Genomic DNA, 20502 nt, shown 5'->3' on the forward strand with positions numbered 1-20502 from the left:
CTTGATAAAAATGATAAAGAGAATGTACACAAACAAATCCATGATAGGAAATGATGCAAAAATAGTGAGAGAAAATGACGAGGTGTGAATCCCCATAGACACAGGTGGAGTATTTCAGGTATTATAATGATGTGCTGTAATTATATCAATTTAATGCTATAAATGCCCATCAGTCAGATATTTCTCACATTTTATCTCGAACAGGTTTTCATCGCATCATTTTCCCACGTATACTCGGATTCAGGAATATTCGCTTCTCCAGTATAACTTTACTTCATTATGTTTATTTTCCGTTGAAGCCAATTAATTTCGTAGATCACGCCATACAAAGCGCTACTTCAGTCTTATTAGTTTTGACTTAAGATGTTTAGTTATTATTATTATTATTATTATTATTATTATTATTATTATTATTATTATTATTGATTTTTATATTCATATTTTTTAAACCAAAATTTTCAGTGTCTTTACTTACTTATAACAACCTAATTTACCAATACCTGTTAACTTTATTTTATTCTTCCTTTCTTCTAAAGCATCTAGCAATATCATGATGTTTCTCTATTTAACTACTTTCCTTTCCAGCACCGTGTTTTCTGTTTGTCCAACGGTATATCTATCTATTACTTAGCAACTGTACTTTTACCTTTAACATTTATTCAACCTTTATACTTTAAGATCTTTTCTCATAGCCACCTTCCACCGCTGAAGTCTCGACCTCCACTACCTGACCGCAATCTTCTCTCACCCTACCTCCTCGCCGGCCAATGATAACGTTAATAAGTTGTTGCTTCAGAAGGTCAAGATACCGGCCAGGCAAGGCAGGAAGGGAGGGAGAGAGGATGGGGGGAAGTTGGCTGGGAGAAGGAAGGGAGGGAGATAGGGCGGAGTTGGCTGGAAAGAAGTGAAGGAGAAGTGGAGTTGGAGCTGCACAGGAACCTCTTCCCCACTCCTTGATGTATTGCTTCCTAATTTATTTACACATTTTTTCTAGCCCCATGCGACTCTCCCCTCCTAAAAGAAATCCTTACTTGCTTTAAGTAGACGCAAATTATGTTGATTTATTCGCTTGTATGATGATGGAATAATGAAGGATAATACTTTCTTGGATATTACTTCAGTGTATTTGCGAAAATGACCTTGGATTTATGGAGATAAGAAATTATAATGCATGTGTTACGAGATCAAGTCTTGGCCAGTGGGTAAAAGTTGCGCAGGAAGAGAGGCAGGATGGGAGGGGAATGAGGGAGAGAGGAAGAGAGGGAGGGGGAGAGGCGTGCTTGAGACCCCATAATCAGCGTCGTAGGTGGCGGGTCGTCGCTGGAAATGGGGTCGTGACTTTTTTTTTCTTTTTCTCCTTGTTGAATCTAATTTTCCATTATCTTTGGTGTCCCCCGTTCCTAGATAAGTCTTGATTTCTTTTATAATTATTCCCTATATAAGAAGTGCATGAAAGTTTTTTTTTCCCCTTCCTTATTGAACTGTTAGATATTTATTTTCTTGCTTTTTGATGAGTATGAATTTGTTGAATGTTCTTTGTTCTTTGATAAGTCTTGATGGCTTTTAATGTCATTGCCTGTAAGAGAAGAGAAGTTCATCAAAAGTTCCATTTCGTTATTAGAAATTTAAATGTTTATTGCTTGTTAATTGTTTAATATAAATTATATTCGAGAGTAAAACTTTCAGTTGAAATTTGTCTGAAAGTTATTGTGTTTTCTTGCATGGCTTTAAAGAAAATATCGAATGCCTCCTTTTAGTCGTCATAGTCATCAATCATCATTAGCATTACGCTGAGTTGAGACCTCTCAAAAGTGAACCATTACCATATTAGAACGTAAGATGGTCACCACCAACACCATCACCACCACCACCACCACCACTACGGTATCTCACCAGTACCTACTTGGTGTGAATTTTCACGGATTAGTCACGATATATTTATATTATCGGCTCCATTTATCCATAATTACCATTAGTAATCACCCGCAATTATTACAAATTATTGGTATAAAATTGTGGTTCGTTGCTTTTTTCATGGAGTTTATAAGTATGGATTGATGAATTCATATTTCATAAGATTGAAAATCGGAAAATATATTTGTGTATATTTACTTTTACACATTATCATGTGTTTGTATCGCTGTTCCGATACTTTGGAGAGCTTTTGAAGAGAATTTGGGATTCAGTTTTCATATAAGCGAAACTTGCTGAAGTTGTATAACGTAAACATTTACAAAGACCGAACTGCGATGACTGAGGTTTTCTCTCTCGGTGTATATCATAGCCGCGGTCAGCAGACACTAAGAGGACGTTTAATCATAGAAGTCTAAGTGAGTAATGAATTTATAGACTATTTACTGATTGTTAAATGAAGCACAGTATTTGAAAGCCTGGGTCTTACAAATGACGTGTGATAGGAGTGTATATAATTTGATTATTTTGTATAGATAAGCCTGCAAGTTTTTATCAAGACAGGTTTCTTTTCTGCCTTATTATTTTTCGGTCGAGACTTTAAAGGTTATTCGAAATCAAGATTATAGTTTTCACTTGGTGTGTGTGTGTGTGTGTGTGTGTGTGTGTGTGTGTGTGTGTGTGTGTGTGTGTGTGTGTGTAATCCTCAGTCAACACGCACGTATATACGTATGCCTGTTTCTGCTTACTTTTGCCAACTAGTTAGGATTGTATCAGCGAGCCTTTATCTATGCCTGTATGTGTTTTCACTTTTGTTTATGTTCTTATCCATCCACTGCTTTAGCTTTCTATTTTTTCCCCTGTTCGTACACATGTAATTCTCTTCTCTCTTGTAGTTATTTCCTTCGTGTTCATGCGCTTAATTTTGATTTTTTCCCCCTTTTTCGCTTTCGTATTTTTTACTTTGGCTAAATTTTCACGTTCCATCGGGCCGGGAATATGTACACATTTCCTCCCCCCTTGTCATTACCAAAGGACGTGGGAATTACACGTTTCAACATTTTCTTTATTAATTTTCTTATTTCAGCCTCTTTTCCAAAATATTCTGTTACCAGCGGAATTCTTTCGATACAGACTTACTTGTATTTAAGACTGAGAGGACTGGAAATATTTAGAAACACCAACACTGGAAGGTTTTGAAGCGGCGAGATAACAAAGATACGGATCCTGCGTTCTGGATTAGCAGGATTTTTTTTTTTTTTTTGCCGGAGTATTAACTTGGCTTATGGAGTAGCGCGTTTCACGGTCTTTCTGGTTCGCTCTTTTTTTTATTCAGTGGTGTAAGTTTTATACTTTTAATATATGTTTATAATGGATTTCTAATATTCCTATGGCGGTGTTTTTGTATGTAGAAATTTCACTGATTAAGTTTCCATCAATGTGATAATATTACCCCTAAAAAAAAAAAAAAAAAAACTAAGTCATTTTTCATATATATTTAATTTCATTTCATTCGCTTTCGAGTGTTTTCTGTTCACTTTTACCTAATTTCCACCCTCTCCTCTATGTACTTCCATTTTCCCTTCTTTTTTTTTTCCTTTACTTTCTCCAACATTCCTCCCTCTTTCCTCCCCACTGCACACTGCCAAGCTCACCTATATATTACACGGTACCAAGCCTTCACAATCCTTCCTCCAATCCTCCTTCCATCTCTCCATCCCTCTCTCTCTCCTCCCTCCAAACTTTTAACAAGGCAACAGGGGGAAAGCTAAGCGAGACGGGAGCTTTCCATACTGTTACATTGTTTACGGCGCTGCGATATTGGTGGAGGGGATGGGGAGGGCTGGGGGAAGGGAAGAAGGAAGGAAGGGAGAGAAAGAGGAGAGAGGGGGAGAATAAGGGAAGTGAGGGAAAAGGGAAAAAAAGAGATAGGCAATAGGTAGAAAGAGTGAGGGAAAGAGAAATGGGAGAAAAGTGGAAAATAAGTTAGAGAAGAGACAGAGCGAAAGAGAGAGAGAGAGAGAGAGAGAGAGAGAGAGAGAGAGAGAGAGAGAGAGAGAGAGAGAGAGAGAGAGAGAGAGAAGGGGATTAAAACCATGCAGAATTGAATATAAAAGGTAAGGGTGAGGAGGTAAAGAGGAAAAGAGAGAGAGGGGAAAGAAAGAAAGGGAGGTTGAGTGTGCTGCAAGGGAGGGTGAGGTAAACGGGAGAAGTAGTTGGCAACAGAGGTTTAAAAGGCATTGAAGGGAGAGAAGAGTGTAAAAAAAAGGGGAAAAAAAAGTGAGTGTTGAGAGAGGAGGAAGAAATCTAAATAAAAAAAAACTTACTTTCTTGAAAAAAAAGTGAAATGTGATACGTAATGGACCAAGATACGTTTCTGGTGTAAAAATATTCCAGGTTAGAAATAAATATGAGAAAACTTAAGGAATAAATCAGAATAAAAAAAAAGTAAATATATAGAAAGACGAAGAAAGGAAAATATGAGAAGTAGTAAGCAAGGTATACATTGATTCAGACACGACTATTTGTTCTAAGTTGTATAATATTTTCCTTTAAAGAAAGTCTTGTTTGTTTTGCGAAAATGTAAAGGAAAAATTGATATAACGATCATAGACGTTTTTTAAAGATGAAAAATGCGTTGCGTCTGAAATTTGTCGGTGGAGGAAAGAAGTTTTGTTAAGTTGCAAATTTAAGACGAGCCGCGCGATGTACCTCCTTCATATGAGACAGAGAGAGAGAGAGAGAGAGAGAGAGAGAGAGAGAGAGAGAGAGAGATAATGAACCAGACACGAATACTTAAGGGCGCGGCGTGTGGCTGACAGGGCCACCACACCACCGCCTTCAGCTTCATGTTGTGTGGTGCTCCTTGGAACCCACGGACATCCGCTCCCATTTGCAAGCATTCATTAAGTGGCGACGCGTTAACCATCTTTATGTGTCTTTGTGGCAGCAGTGATGGCGAGGTAATGAAGGTTTAGGGGCTTCAAAACTTCTTCCTTCTTTGAACAAATATTAACTCTTGCTTATAATCTTGTGTTTCTGATTTCATCTTAATTGTTACTTTCTATATCGCGTCTTCTTTGTAGCGCACGAACTCGCTGTCAAGTTGTATTGCTTTAGATAAAAAATAGTTAGATTTGAATAATGAAGCGAACACACGGTTATACTTGTGCTGCATGTGACAATCTCCTTAATTGATAGCTGACTTTGCATCGCTTCTTCCGTGCAAAATACTAATTCGCAGCGAATTTAAACTGGTATTAGTACAAAGGAGGAAATGCATTGCTCATGGTTATTGCATGTGCCCAAAAAAAAACATTAATTAGTAGCTACTTTCTCTGTCGCTTCCTCCTTGCGACTCAGGCGCTCACTGTTAAGCAAGTAAAAGTAGTATGAATGAAAAAGAAAAGTACTGTCGCCTTTGCCTTCCGGTTCCGGATTTTACATGTAGCAAAACACTACTAGAGTGGATCTCAGTAATGTAGATATAAAGTGGTGGTACTTTACAGGCATCATGTATGATGCATTACGTACTCAATAGAGACATAACATAACATTCTTTTGCAAAAAATATGAACTATAGTCGTTGCTAGGAAAGTACTGTGATGTAAATGATCTTCTCTGACATTCACTCTTAACTGCGATTATTAGAGACGACGGGAACAAAGGTTAACAGAGAGAGTACCGCAAGGACTCACACCAAAACGTGACGTGACAACACTTAAAGCCACTCAAGCTCTCGTTCAGTTAAACGTAACGATCGTTCAGCTCGTATATAAGGAACAGTAGCTTGAGATTCCAAAGTGCAAAGCTAAAAAAAAAGAATATGAGGAAAATTAAAAAGACGTTCCTCGTTCCGCAAAGCCAAGATGGTAAACTATGGTGCATATATGTAGTGCTCGAGTAGCCTGGAGTGTCATTTGATGGCCTCCCAGATAATAGATATCCATTAAAGATTCAAGTTCTAGAAAAGCATAATACTGAACAGGAACTCTACATCTACAAGTCATCAACAGACACATTGCAAAACAGATTACACGGGCATGCAGGAGTTTCTAGGTGCAGAGAGAGAGAGAGAGAGAGAGAGAGAGAGAGAGAGAGAGAGAGAGAGAGAGAGAGAGAGAGAGAGAATGTCAAGTACGAGTATTGATTGAAGTCAGATAGTGAAAGTATTGTAAATTACTATAAGAATTCGACACAGGTGAAGTTTGCTTTAAAGAAGGAAGAGGAACGTAAGACAAAGAAAACAATAAAACTAAAGTCAAGAAAGACGAAAGGAAACAGTAGCAAGTTAGGTTGTCCAGAAGAGTAACTTGGTCCATAAAGGGAAAAGAACTAAGCAACTTTAAAGATGGAAGGACGAGGGATGGGAAAAATGTGTCAAATAAATGTGAAATAAAATGTTATTCGTTGAGGCAGGTAGATTGAGAGAGAGAGAGAGAGAGAGAGAGAGAGAGAGAGAGAGAGAGAGAGAGAGAGAGAGAGAGAGAGAGAGAGATTATAGTGGAAGGGAAAGAGGGAAACAGGGAAAAGAAATAATTATGACTTACCTGATGCCAACGAATTAATCGTGTCTATCATCGCCGCTGTTAAAACATGAGGTCATTGTGGTGCTTGATCACTACATGAGGAGATTATAATAACACAATAACTATTTCAACAACTGGTATACCATGAACAACACACTAAACCTTACACTAATGGCACCTCAGCTTGTGTGTGTGTGTGTGTGTGTGTGTGTGTGTGTGTGTGTGTGTGTGTGTGTGTGTGAATGAGTGGATACTTGTGTGTGGATGGGCGAGTTGATGGCTGTGTTCGTGTGCATGGATTGACATATTGCAGTGTGTGTGTGTTTGTGTGTGTGTGTGTGTGTGTGTGTGTGTGTGTGTGTGTGTGTGTGTGTGTGTGTGTGTGTGTGTGTGTGTGTGTGTTAATGTGCTTGCATGTGCGTGAACATTTGTCATATCTGTCTTTTTGGAGCCAACATGAATGAGAGAGAGAGAGAGAGAGAGAGAGAGAGAGAGAGAGAGAGAGAGAGAGAGAGAGAGACTAATGAACAAAAGTTAATGAGAATCAGGATCGAATCAGCTGTTATGGGAATGGCGGTCACTGTTCTGTTATGTTGCATGTAAACCGCAGCAATTGAGATGTTTTGTCGTTTTTCTTGTTGCTGTTTCTGCTAGCACTTAAAATATTTACAATTCTTCAATGTTTAATAGGTCTGCTTAAGTGTTCAAGCAAACAGCACTTAGATAAAGCAAGCTGCAGTAAATAAGTTCTAATGGAGATACCTGTAATGATTTTGTAATACTTTAATTTCCAAACATTAAGGATCCAGGGGTCGTACAATTACCTACAATAATGACTTCTTAATATCCATGCAGCTTAGTGTTCACTTTCTAGTTGTCTGGTGTGTCTGTGTCTCTGTTTAATGTAACAATGAGAGATGAAACTGGAAATGAAGAGACTAAACAGTATCTCAGAGTTGTGCAGTGTGACAGGCAGTGTGGCATTCTTTGTGTTTACTGTGGAAGCAGGTGTTGTTGGTTAGTGCGGGAGAGTGTGTCACCAGGTACCGTTATCACTACGGCTGCAAATCTACAAAGCACCTCCACCTCTCGATGCCAAATGTAACTTTAACACCTCAGACATGTTTATTGTAGTCTCGTGATTGATATGAGTGTAATAGAGGTGGAGGCAACCTTGGATGAGTAGTAGCGTAGTAGTAGTAGTAATAATAGTAGTAGCAGCAGCAGTAGTAGTAGTAGTAGTAGTAGTAGTAGTAGTAGTAGTAGTAGTAGTATTTAGAGCCATAGGGATATCGAAAAAGAAAGGATGTGATTGTTTGAAAAATAAGAGAAAGGACACCACTACATAGGGCAGATTTTCATGTGCCTGAGTGCCGTGTCCCCCCTCAGTGCCTCCCTGTGCCTAAACAAAGCATGCCGGTGAGGTTCTCGCCGCGGGCCCCGCTAAGAGGACCCGCGTGTGAGAAGTGGTGGTGTGTAGGAGGGGAGGTGAGGGGATGGGAGGGAGAGCCGGCCACTACCAGCCCCTTAACCTCCTCCACCCCACCCCTCACCCTCCCTAACCCGTGTCAACCCATGCTCTGCTCTCTGTTGGAAGCCAAGCGTGGGCCAGCGTGAGGGGGTGTTTGCTCTGTGGGCGGGAGGCTCTCGTCGGCCCAGCTGAGAACACACACACTCACTCTGGCAACATTCACCAAAATAATACTTACTCCATGGCAGGCCGTTCCAATTGGCTGTCAGACCCCGCCATTGGTTTTCTGAAACAATGATTAAGAAATGTTAGTTAAGGCATAATAGATGTCGATGTCATCAATAAACATCTCATTAGTAAAGACATAGTAATCTATCAGACTTATGCCATGTAGTTTGGCCAGGAAATATATGCATCACCGTTATGTTCATCCAGAATCTATTATAGGTAGCCTTAATTGCGCTCTTCTCGATATCAGGTCCTAATGACGGCCGTAACTTCCATATTATTTTTTTAAGCATTCTGAAATCTGACCCGCACTGTCTCGTAAAGATGAAATAGGACGCCAGTTCTGAGTCAGCCACTTCCCCTTCGGTGATAACGCCTCGGCAATATCAGTCGCGGTGTTTACACAACCAACACGCCGAGTGGCCAAGGAGCAGTGGACATCAAAATGTTTCCGTGTTTCTCAAGTAAACTTAATTTCGTCTTGTGAGTGTGAGCGGGCCACTGTGCTGTCAAGTTTGCGTGGCTCACGTCCTCACCTGCACGGGAATAGTAATAAATTCGTCACAAGATCGATTGGCTGAGAGCACGGTGGACCCTCGTGGTATGCTGCACCTGAGTACTGTGCCATTCCGCATCACTCAACTTAGCTCTTAGCAGTAAAAATATAAAACATGCCTGCCGTAAATAGATAGAAATCCCGGCTGGCAAAATTTTTTACCTTAATAAAAAAGAAAGAACGTGGTGTGAAATTCGTCTGCGTCGTAAGTCTGCATAGATGATCGAGGTGATAAATATGCAACATTCGTCTCCCTTAACCTGTACTTAGTCGAAGTGGAGGACCCGCCTACCAGTCTCTCTTCCTTTAACCTCTCACGTACGGCGCCCCATAACGTGACCTTGTAATCACCTCGGATCCCTCCTGATGCCGGCGTTTTATTTTTTATTAACGTTGCTTAATTGGTATGATATTCTCTTTTAATAATTTACATCTAAATGTCTGCATATTTTCAGTTTCTGGGCTCCGTTCCTGACATTCCCAGGGTTGCTTGGCATGAGCTTCTTTTGCATAATTTCATCCGATTTACATCACTGATTATCCATTCATTTTCCATCCTTCTTAGTAGGTTTGATTTTTCTTTCTCACGCACCCAGCCTCCTGCGCCTCAACACTTTCCTGATCACGCGGCGCCAGGAATCAATAAATCGTTCACAAAGAGGCGAATTCTGAACACGTTAACGTTCAAGCTTTTGTCCTTGGCTCGGCTCCCCTGCGTGGTGCTGAAGCGGGTCCTCTCCATGGCCTAGAGTGGCTCGTATCCCTTGACTTAGTGGCTCGTAAGACGCTATGCTCGACTATGCTAAGCGGACTGTATTAAACGGTATATGAGTGAACAGGGACTTTGTGGTGTATACGTGAAGGCGCGCCAATATGTGTACTGAGGGTGGCGCTTTGCTAGTAAATGACTCTCACGCGTTGTCTTTGTAATAAGGAAAACCGTCCTATAAAAAAAGGAAAAGTGTTAAAAATGAAGGGTATTTCCTCTAAGCGTGGGTGTGGGCTGGGCTTTATATGTGAATAATGTGGTGGGCGTGATGCTTTATACCATGTGTAGCTTCGCCGTAGTGTGGTGCAGCACCTTAATAATAGCCCCGTCACTGGCACAACATCTGACCAACATCACCACTATTAATATCCCAAGGAGAATTATAGCTACCACTTTGCGCTCCAGTGATATACATCTATAATTTCAAAACAATTTCCTTCCTCTTCTCTCCTCCCTGATATCACATGACGCATATACATTTACAATATCCCACACTGTCTTGGTAAAATTGTGCCTTCATTTTTAATAACAGCGGTTGCTCGATGCGTGCTAACCTTATACCGATGGCACTTGAACAAACGGAAATGCCTACTGATACCAAACTCGCAGTGTGGTATACGTTCCGCTCTCACATCAGTAGTAGTGGAGGTGTTAACTTGTAATGTGGCAAAGGATGAGGGATATTGCAAGTTAAGCTCGTGTTGTGGTGACGTCAGCATATTTCCGGTGTGGCAGTGGCGCTGATTGGCCGGGGGACGTGTATTGTGGGCCGGTCTGGTAAAAAATGCTTTGTTCAATCATTCTCCGGATTTTTATGAGCCAAGTTTGTCCCATTTTTCTCGTTCATGGTTCATAATTTATATTTATGTCCCTCTGTAAGTTGAATATAAACGCCTTCATAGTTTGGGAATTCTATCTTTTCTCATACGTCTCACGAGGACTAAAGCCTCATTGGTTCTATAGCCTGGGCCGGCACACAAAACGGCCGCGCCACACGACACACTCGCCGACCGCACGGCTCACACGAGAAATACAGACATACAGCTTTATGTTCCTGTCCATCTCGAGAACGCTGGAAATAAAAGATGGAAGCGAATAATGCATTCCTGATCACTTTGTGATTAAAACGAAATCTGTCCTGTCGCAAATCGCGAAAGTTGTTTTTAGGTAGGTTTGAGTAAGTGTGGATATGCAAATTGGTATTTAATATTTATTACTGCAGATGTGGCTCTCCTCTCGGTTTGTGTTTCGTCGGTATTAAAACTGCTGACGGCTTTGGCAAGTGGTGGAGCGAGGCGTGGTATTAAACAAGTCCAAATCTAGGTCAGACTGGCCCAGAAATCCCAGATCTGATATTCACATTGTCTTCACCACGAAGCCAATACACATGCATTCTCTGAGTCAGTAAGGAACGCGAAAGTAATTTCCTGCATCTCAACCGAATACATTTACTGAAAGACGTGTGTGTGTGTGTGTGTGTGTGTGTGTGTGTGTGTGTGTGTGTGTGTGTGTGTGTGTGTGTGTGTGTGTGTGTGTGTGTGTGTAAGTAATGCTTTAAGTCTCTCGTACGTTTAGGAATTGACACAAATGATCTTTTCTTCATGTCTGGCTGGTTCAGTGAATGTTGTGATAGACGAGCTTACGTACCTCAGCTGGCGTAAGATCGATAGCTTAGTTGGTGGGGAGGAGTGGTGAGGGGGAGAAAGTGGGAGGCAGGAGGGTGTGAATGGAGCGTTGAGTACTACTGTGGCGCTGGAGTACACTACGCCCTCACTGCTCCTTCCTCTCCCTTGCTTACGTTTCTCGTCATCTCAATCCCTGTATCACTATTCATATTCCTCTCTCCCAATAATCCTTTCCCTCCCCGTTTCTCTCATCGTTTCATATATCTTCCCTTCCCTGTTTATGCATAACTTCCTGTCTCTTTAGTCTTTCTCTCTCTTATCCCTCCCACCTCTATATCTTCTTCTCCAACCCTCTCCCTCTTTCCCTTTATCTCCTTCTCACTCATAACCACACATCAGGCATCGACAGCCTGACGTCCAGGAGAGGAACGGAAGACTGGAGATCAGACGGACATGGTCTTCTGCCTGACTCGCCTCGCGCTGGCTGCCTCACACCTCGCTATCATAAGAGCGTTCTTGCCTGCCACTTGCGCTTCAACGTAGTCCTTACCGACATGGGCTGGACTTGTATTCCCTCCCAATACAACGCCTTACCTATGTGCGGTCAGTCACACAAAAAGCACGGAACAATGGACAGAATTCTTCATGATTTCCAACAATAGAGGAATGTGAAGGAATCAAGACCTGTGTGGATGGGTGATATGCGTGACGTGACTTTGTCATGGCTTACTAAATTTCCGGTTCATGGCTGACACGTCCATATTAATTAAAAGAAATTGTTATGTGTATGATTTAAGTGCTGGCTCTCGTGTGTGTGTGTGTGTGTGTGTGTGTGTGTGTGTGTGTTTTCTTTCAAGCTAAAAAGGATCGGAAGAGAGTCACTCCCTCACCACAGGCTTGATTACAATGATCAAAACAGTCATTGCTGAAGGATGAGGGAAGGAAGGAAGCAGGAGAAAGAAAAGGAAGGAATAATTAATTAAGCAGAAAGAAAGGAAGAGATGATAGTGAAAACCCAATGAATAAATAAAAGAAATAAAACTTAGAGAGAGAGAGAGAGAGAGAGAGAGAGAGAGAGAGAGAGAGAGAGAGTTTGTGTGTGTGTGTGTGTGTGTGTGTGTGTGTGTGTGCGTGTGCGTGTGCGTGTAGGGAGGAAGAGTGAGTGTGAGAAGGAGTAAAAGTGAGTGAGTGAGGGAAGAAGGGAGGCAGGAGAGTGATGTGGACGTCAGAATGAGTCGTGGGTGTTGACGCTGCTCTTGTGGTCGACGTGTAGCCCCTCCACTCCTCCACTCCCTATCCTTCTTCCTCTCTCTTCCTTCTTCCTCCCTGGCCCCTCAGTCTTCCATTCTCCTCCCCATTCTTCCTTACCTCCCTCTCTCACTGAAGGTCCGGTCCCATTCTTTAGCCTGTGGAGTAGCACCTTATTCCTCCTGCTTGTGCCAACATCCTCCCTCCTTCCTCTATTTCGTGCCTCCTCCACCCTTTATTTCCTCCATCCCTCAATTTTTCTTACATCCCTTTCCTTCTTTCTTTCTTTCTCTTTCTGATCACTCCATTCCGCAGTGCGTTTTATCTTCCAGCATTTCATAGCACTTAGGAATCATATTTTTATTCTATCATCCCGGCTTGTCCTTTATTTCAGCCGTCGTTGTAATTTTCCAACCAGTCTTCCATTTTCGAAATCACATTCCAACCCTCCCTCCCTGCAATCACAGTGGTACTAACAATTATACTATTATCACCACTGGGACTACTATGCGTTTTGCTCGCACAACAGACAGCAGTAGAAACCATCATTGCTGTTCATCATCTGGTATCACTCGCATGTTGACTTCCTACCACTACCACTACCACTAGCACCACAACCAATACCACCACCACGACCACGGTTTATTTGGAGGCGTCACTTCTCTGGGTTCCCTCCTGCTGGCGTCTCACCGCAAGGGCTACGGGCTGGGTTACAAAGCGAGCCTTTCCCCAGGTGAATTAGTATGCCGAGTATCACCTCAGCCACGGGTGATTATGATGATGTGTAGCAATATATCGTCTCATCATTTTATTTTCTCATTATATTTCGTTTTTTTTCCTTCTTGTTTATTCGTGTATACTTTTTTTCCTTAACCTCGCACGCCTGCTTCCCTCGCTCTTGTTTATTAGAATTTGGAATTTCCGGAACACTAAACCTTTAATCTCTATACATAGATTAATTTGTTCATTAACTTTAATCCGTATATTGATTTTCATTAGAACTAAATATTTATGAGTCCGTGGTGGCAGGCACACACACAACACACACACACACACACACACACACACACACGCACGCAAGCGCGGGCGCGCGTAAGTACGTTCTGAGGTTTCTGGAGGGTCTGGAAAGTTCTTGGGACACTAAAATAGCTCCTGGAACTGATGATTGAGTCTCAGGTTATTGGCAAAGACCAGCCCTTACCTGCCCTTCCTCACGACACACACACACACACACACACACACACACACACACACACACACACACACACACACACACACACACACACACACACACACACACACACACAAAGTCGTGTAGTTGTGAGGTAATTGAGGTGTCCCAAGGTAGTGTAGCGCGGTGCTCTCAGGAGGTGATCACAATACAGGTAGGACAGGTAGGCTCGCCACCTCTTGCCTCATAGGGTGAGAGGTCTGACAGGCTGACAGGACGAGATATTGTTGTACTTGTGATTCCTTGGCGAGGCGTCCGTGTTTCTGTTCGTTCACCAATTGCCCATTGAAGAGAGAGAGAGAGAGAGAGAGAGAGAGAGAGAGAGAGAGAGAGAGAGAGAGAATAAGACATAAATAACTTAAATAGATACCAGGAACAGGACAAAAAAGCGTGTAAATAGAAAGAAAAACGAGGCCATAAAGTCGGTAACACGCATAATACACACGTGTGAAAGACAGGAATTATGGAACAGCACAAAAAAAAAAACAAGATAGAAAAAGGAAAGGAGGAACAGGAAGGAGAGAGAGAGAGAGAGAGAGAGAGAGAGAGAGAGAGAGAGAGAGAGAGAGAGAGAGAGAGAGAGAGAGAGAGAGAGAGAGAGAGAAAAGGGAACATTCACTACTATGCATGGGCGTAATAAATATGAGAGAGCAATCCTGGCTGGTCACAGAGACACAGGGAGGCAGGGAGCAGGTCACTGGATGGCTGCCCCACACGCAGCCTTCATTCCTTCCTCCTTGCTCTCTTCCTTTCCCTCCCCCCCTTTCCTACTTCGCCTGACACATGTCACCCGCGCCTCTCCGCCACCGGCCATGGTCAGGGTTCCTTCTGGCAGGGCCACTATTCAAAAGTTGGCTATTAAAGGTGAACAGAACATGCATCATAGATTTTGCCATGGTGGTGTTTTGTTGAAAGTCACGTGTGCCATTTTTTATTTGGAGACTGAACAGGACAGTGTTATATGTTAGAGTTATTGTTTTGAACCGATATTATCAACGTGCTAATGAGTAAAGGAACAAATTTGATTACTTATACTTAATATGTAATTCCCTCTTGCCGGAGCAGAATCTTTGTTGTCAGTATTCTTTCCTCGACTTGAATGATATAGTATTTTGCGTTATCAAATTGCATCAGTGTTCGCCATGACAATCACTTTGCACTGCCTAATGAACTCCACTCTTATGTGTAGCGTGTTTGTATCCGAGGGAATACTAAGCGGCTTTGCTACGAGGCTAAGTATGCAGAGACTGACTCGAAGTAGTTGTCTCCCCTTTATTTTCCGGCTTAAGTTTTGACAGCCGGCGCCGGAAGACAACTTGCCATTCGGGTCATTGGAATCCTCGGGGTGTTCGTACACTGACGCCCTCGGAGCTGCCGTGCATGAGTGACCTGAAGGCGGCGGGGCAGTTGCATGCGGGTGGGCTTGTTCTTGTGGCGTCCCCTTCAGCCAAGCGGGGCTGCTTAAGGGCGAGGAGAGAGGCAGGTTCTTCTTCACCGCAGCTCAAGGCAATGCATCGTCACTCTCACTAACCACATATTCACTCCTGCCTCTCTTACATGCATACTGCCCATTTATACATACCGAGACAGTATAGACTTAGTATATATGCTGGTCTGCCTTTTACATATGCATACCGCCACACACACACACACACACACACACACACACACACACACACACACACACACACACACACACACACACACACACACACACACACACACACACACACACACACACACACACGTAGACACATGGATTCATTCCTTTGCAGTTAAAATGCATATCTATAAATGCATGCTATTATTCACCCCCTGCATATTTTCACAAGTGCGATGGACCGCCCTGCCAAGACACCTCCTATTAAGTCAAGATCCTTGGCAATTACCGGCCGGACGAGGGCACTTATCGGTCATTGGCCTACGAACATTCGAACCAATAACTACCGTGGCCGCCTCACTAACACCCAGATTAGCCAGGTATCGGGGGATCACCATTAACACCACCGGGGAGTATCTGGTATCTGTTTTTTGGTAATTAGAGTGGCTGGTAGCGAGCATTGGATGACTGGAGAACTGTCTCCATCGCCTATGGATTACACGGGAACGCAGTTAAAACTCGTAAACATAGGGCAGAAATATGGCTTTGAATCGACACTGTGTACGACTAATGTACTCATATTTTGCTGCCAGAGTTACAGCCTAATTGCTCACCCAGACGGAGTAATTTCGATGTTTTTAACGCCCATTTTTATGGACCATTGCGTGTTGAAGTCTGTGTGCCTGGGTCCAGGTTGTGTGTGCGCGCGAGTGCGTCTCCGTATTTCAGAAAGTGTGTGTGTGTGTGTGTGTGTGTGTGTGTGTGTGTGTGTGTGTGTGTGTGTGTGAGAGAGAGAGAGAGAGAGAGAGAGAGAGAGAGAGAGAATGTGTGTGTGTGTGTGTGTGTGTGTGTGTGTGTGTGTGTGTGTGTGTGTGTGTGTGTGTGTTAGAGATCGTGGCCAGTTGTTAAACTCACGTAGACAAAATATTTACTAAATCCACATGTGATTGCATTATAGTGAGCAACGTTATTATGTCTGAAAAATTTTTAGGTCGTTTGTTTTATGGTTATGAAGCATGCCCGAACCAAAGCTCCCACTACGCTTACATGATAAAATCACACAAAACTCTCGATTTCGTCAGTACCTTACAAATTGTTTCATATTATTAAATTAATACAATCATATATACCTTTACTTGTTTTCTCTTTCTTAGCATAACAAACCCCTTAAGAAATCAGAAATAAAACAACAGCATTCTTAACCTTATTATAGCTCAGAATATATAGAATTACATTAGTATGAACCCAATACAAGTACCGGTTCTTTCCTATCTTTAAGCACGTGATAGCCTTCCAATCCAATAATTTTCTGTCACCAGAATTGTCATCTTCCTAATAAAGTTTCCTGAACACGTGTCTCGCTGGACCGCCGTCTGAAGCAGCAGAAACCCGTTAAGTCTTGTGCAGACGGCACAACTCGGCCACATTTTTTTTGTGGAAGCTGCGATGTTAAACAGGTTTCCATCACAGTTGAATGCTTTTAACAGGTTATTGTCACTCTCAAGTCAACAAGTAGACACATTAACATTGTGAGAACGAGTCTTTTGATCTTGGCGATACGGAGAGAGAGAGAGAGAGAGAGAGAGAGAGAGAGAGAGAGAGAGAGAGAGAGAGAGAGAGAGAGAGAGAGAGAGAGAGAGAGAGAGATTTGGAGATCGATATGTAACAAATGTTTTCTCAATTTTAAGTGTGTGTGTGTGTGTGTGTGTGTGTGTGTGTGTGTGTGTGTGTGTGTGTGTGTGTGTGTGTGTGTGTGTGTGTATCTGTCTGTATCTGTCTGTCTGTCTGTCTATCTCTGTCTGTCTGTCTGTGTGTCTGTCTGTCTGTTTGTGTGTCTGTCTCTGTCTGTCTATCTGTCTGTTTGTGTGTCTGTCTGTGTGTCTGTCTGTCTGTTTGTGTGTCTGTCTGTCTGTTTGTGTGTCTGTCTGTGTGTCTGTCTGTCTGTTTGTGTGTATCATATTTGCTTCGTACCACAAGATACCTTTAATTAAGTTTAGATAATTGAATATACATAAAAATGGTATTAAGAATATAGAGGAATAATACGGACAAAATGAACAAGGAAAAGGAACAGCGAGGGGAGGAGAAAATCATGGAGAAGAAATAGATGAAAGCAAGGCAAGGAGAGGAAGGAAAGAAAAGGAACAGAAGGAGGACGACGACGACAAGGAGGAGGAGGAGGAGGAGGAGGAGGAGAACTGAGAGGTGGTAGAAAAAGTATTGGGGATAGTCTTGGGGAGAAAGGACTCGCTGGGGACAGAGGGAGCATCGGGGAACGGGAGGAGGGGAGAGGGGGCGTCGCACAGTAAATTTTTTGTTGTCCTCCTCGTGGCCAAAATTAAAGTCCACCCAAGGAATGCCTTATAACTTTTCTGGGGGGAACGGAGGAGGAACTTGGATTTTCATTCTCGCCTTCCCATCATTGTTCCTCATCGCTGGGGGAACCTGAGAGAAGAGAACGGTGGATTCTTTCGCGGCAGGGAAGTTATTGATTAAGCAGTTTGTTTCTCGTTTATGAACTTCCGCTGTGGTTGTTTTAAATCAGTTATAATGTACTTAATATAAACTCCTCATAGTTGTTTTTGCTGCTGACTAAATGGTGAAGGTGTTTGTGGCTGTACGTGACAAAGTATCCGGTCTTAAGTACGAGCTTCAATCTTTGTATCGATTTTGATATTAATTTTTCATCATCTACTACTCATTTCTTATCTCGGGTACCGCCATCTTCCCACTCTCACTACTTCTCAGTCTTCTTTTTCTCCTTCGTCCCTCTTCCCCCTCCGTTTCTCTCTTTCTCTCTCTCTCTCTCTCTCCGCTCTCCCGCTCTTCTCTCCCTCATACCTCACCTCCCGCCGTTTGTTTCCTCCATCTTACGCCTCCCTCTCACGCTCTCACTACTCTCCTCGGTGCTCGGTTTTAGCTCCTCTCCTTTTCCCACTTTCCTGCTTGCACTGCTTACCTTTTATTTTCATTCTTCGTTTTCTGCTACTCGTAAATGAATCAAGGAATATTGGAGTTTCCTCTTCATTTTTGGAAGTCAGATTTTTGTTTTCCCTCCTTTTCTCTGCGGCTTCTATTTCGGAATTGTTTCAGTAGTGGCTGTTCCCTTTTCCTTGTCCTTCCGACATTTATATATCTTTCTCCTCCTATTTTTCTCATCAGTTACCTCCGCCACGTCTTTCCACCCTCGCATCTCTCCTCTCTCTCTTACTCTCTCGAGGCTCCTCTCTCTCACCATCTGTCTCTCTCCTTCTTTCCTCTCATTTGTACCCTGCCTCTCCTCCTCCTTCCTCTCCCTCCTCTCCTTGACAGGCCATCCATCGTCTTGAAGGGGTTGACCAATATCTTGCTGCTCACCCGAGACAATAGAAGCTTCGCCGTGTGTTTAATCTCGCTCTCAGCTTCTCCGTCGCCTTCTGTTAACAAGGTAGAAATCCCAATGTAGTTTTCGCTGATCCTTCTCAGGGGACCGCCACCCAGACACTGCCGCGGATAGCAGACGGATGTGCCCCTAATTGGAAACGGCGGTTTGCTAAGTAGTGTCGCGACGAGTGGCTTGGACGATATACGGATGGGTAGTGATAAAGAGGAGGGAAGTAAAGTATCGCAGAAACTTATGCGTGCACGTGGTAATTGTAAACGGTATGATTATAGTTTATTTTGTTAATTTATCTTGTCCGGAATTAATTAATCACTATATCTACCTCGTTACATGAAATAATTCTTAATGGTGCTAATGGATGGCAGCAATTGTCTTCTTTTTTTTTGTGGGGAGGGGAGGGCAAATTTTCTTTGTTCATGCAATTAGTTTCTTTTGTGAAATTGTCTCTTTTGTGAAAATACTCGTCTTCGTAAGTCAGAATGTGTCTAGTCATATTTTATCCGCCTTCATAAACTTGTCTTTTCTCTAACCTTTCTGTTCATACATTGCGTCTTCCTTTGGGTTCAGGATTGACAGGGTTTAGCAAAGGAAGGGGAGGAATCCACTGTATGGAGACGCCAGAAGAAGGAAGAGGGCGATGACACAAGGATATAGGACCGCACGGTAAGCCAAAGAAGGGGTCCTCTGATCATTGGGTCATCGTGTCCTGAGTCCCTGTCCTCCATCACAGTGCGTCAGGAATCACTCACAGGTCTTGTCTGATAGAGGAGGAGGAGGAGGAGGAGGAGGAGGAGAGGGAGAAGAGAAAGAAGAAAGAGAAGTAGGAAGGGGAGGAGGAAAAAAAAGAAAGATGAAGCAGGAAGAGATGGAGAAAGGAGGCCAGTGGTCTTAGTAGTAGTAGAAATAGTAGTTTTTGTTGTTGTTGTTGTAGAAAGAGGTCGAAAAGAGGAAGGAGGAGGAAGAGGAAGAGGAGGAACGAGGAGTAATAGGAGCTTGGGAACAAGGCAAACGAATGGAAGGATTAAGAGAGTGAAACAATAACCCAAAAAATAAGAAAACGGAGAAAGAGTGGCGGAAAAAGAGGAAAGAACAAGAAATAAAGGTAGGAGAAAAAGAATAAAGATAAATAGAAAACAAAGATAGGAGAAAAGAACACAGATAAATAGGAAAAGAAAGAAAATGGTCAGAAACATGAGATCACGTGAGATACTTCATTAAATAGTGGTCGTTGTTTAGCTGTAGGAATCGTTACACACAGACTAGGTCGTTAATTATCATAGGTCGTTTATTGGGTAGGCTCTCTTGGCTTTATCTTGGACGAGTCGATTAGAAGGGTGACTCCGTAAAGGGTCGTGCATCAAAGGGACCAGTTTATTGAAGGTCGTTGTTCATCAAGAAGTTTTCGCTGCTCACGGCTGGTTTATCACGAGGGTGGGAAAGAGAAACTGTATAGCGAGAAGGTTCAGGGTGGGGAAGGATGAAGAAGGAGGAGGAGGAGAAGAAGGGGGAGAAAGAGGAAGGGTCGTATGCGAAAAAGTTGTCCGTCATAGATCTTTCTCGTTTTCCATGCAACTCAGCTTTAGCAATGAGGATCTAGGGTGACTCAAAATTTTCTACACTATTTCGTGAGTAGATTCAGGATTCGAGTGAAGAAACACTCACACACTAGACACGAGCAGGAGTAAAAACGAAATATCATACACATTAGAAAATAAAAAGGAAAAAAATATATAAACGCACTCAAATAACACCAACCTACAAGAGGAAAACAAGTGAATCGGCGGCCTGTTTCTCTGCATTCAGGACAATGGAGTCTCTGCCGCCAGCCAGCAAGTGTTCAAGTTACTCATGGGTCCGAGGGGCCTCATTAGCCGCGGGTATTGGGCGAGGATGGCATCTACCGGTAACTGGCTCCTATTCAAAACAAAGATGTGTGGCCCGGAGCGATGGCA

At 42.7% G+C, this 20502-nt stretch overlaps 1 protein-coding gene across 5 annotated transcripts in view; it reads right to left on the minus strand.

Annotated features, from left to right (window-relative positions):
• LOC123499152 (homeobox protein abdominal-A homolog) overlaps positions 1–20502 on the minus strand; it is a 155050-nt gene that overhangs the window by 61033 nt on the left and 73515 nt on the right. For 4 of the 5 annotated variants that reach the window (XM_045246826.1, XM_045246827.1, XM_045246828.1 and 1 more), the window contains exons 3-4: positions 8150–8197; positions 6462–6497 (exon numbers count right to left, since the gene is read on the minus strand). In XM_045246826.1, coding sequence (XP_045102761.1) covers positions 6462–6497; positions 8150–8197 — 84 coding nt within the window. The remainder of the gene's footprint in view (positions 1–6461; positions 6498–8149; positions 8198–20502) is intronic. The other variant, XM_045246829.1, reaches the window with a different exon arrangement.

Source organism: Portunus trituberculatus, chromosome 49 (assembly GCF_017591435.1).
Source record: "Portunus trituberculatus isolate SZX2019 chromosome 49, ASM1759143v1, whole genome shotgun sequence".
NCBI classification, from domain to species: domain Eukaryota; kingdom Metazoa; phylum Arthropoda; class Malacostraca; order Decapoda; family Portunidae; genus Portunus; species Portunus trituberculatus.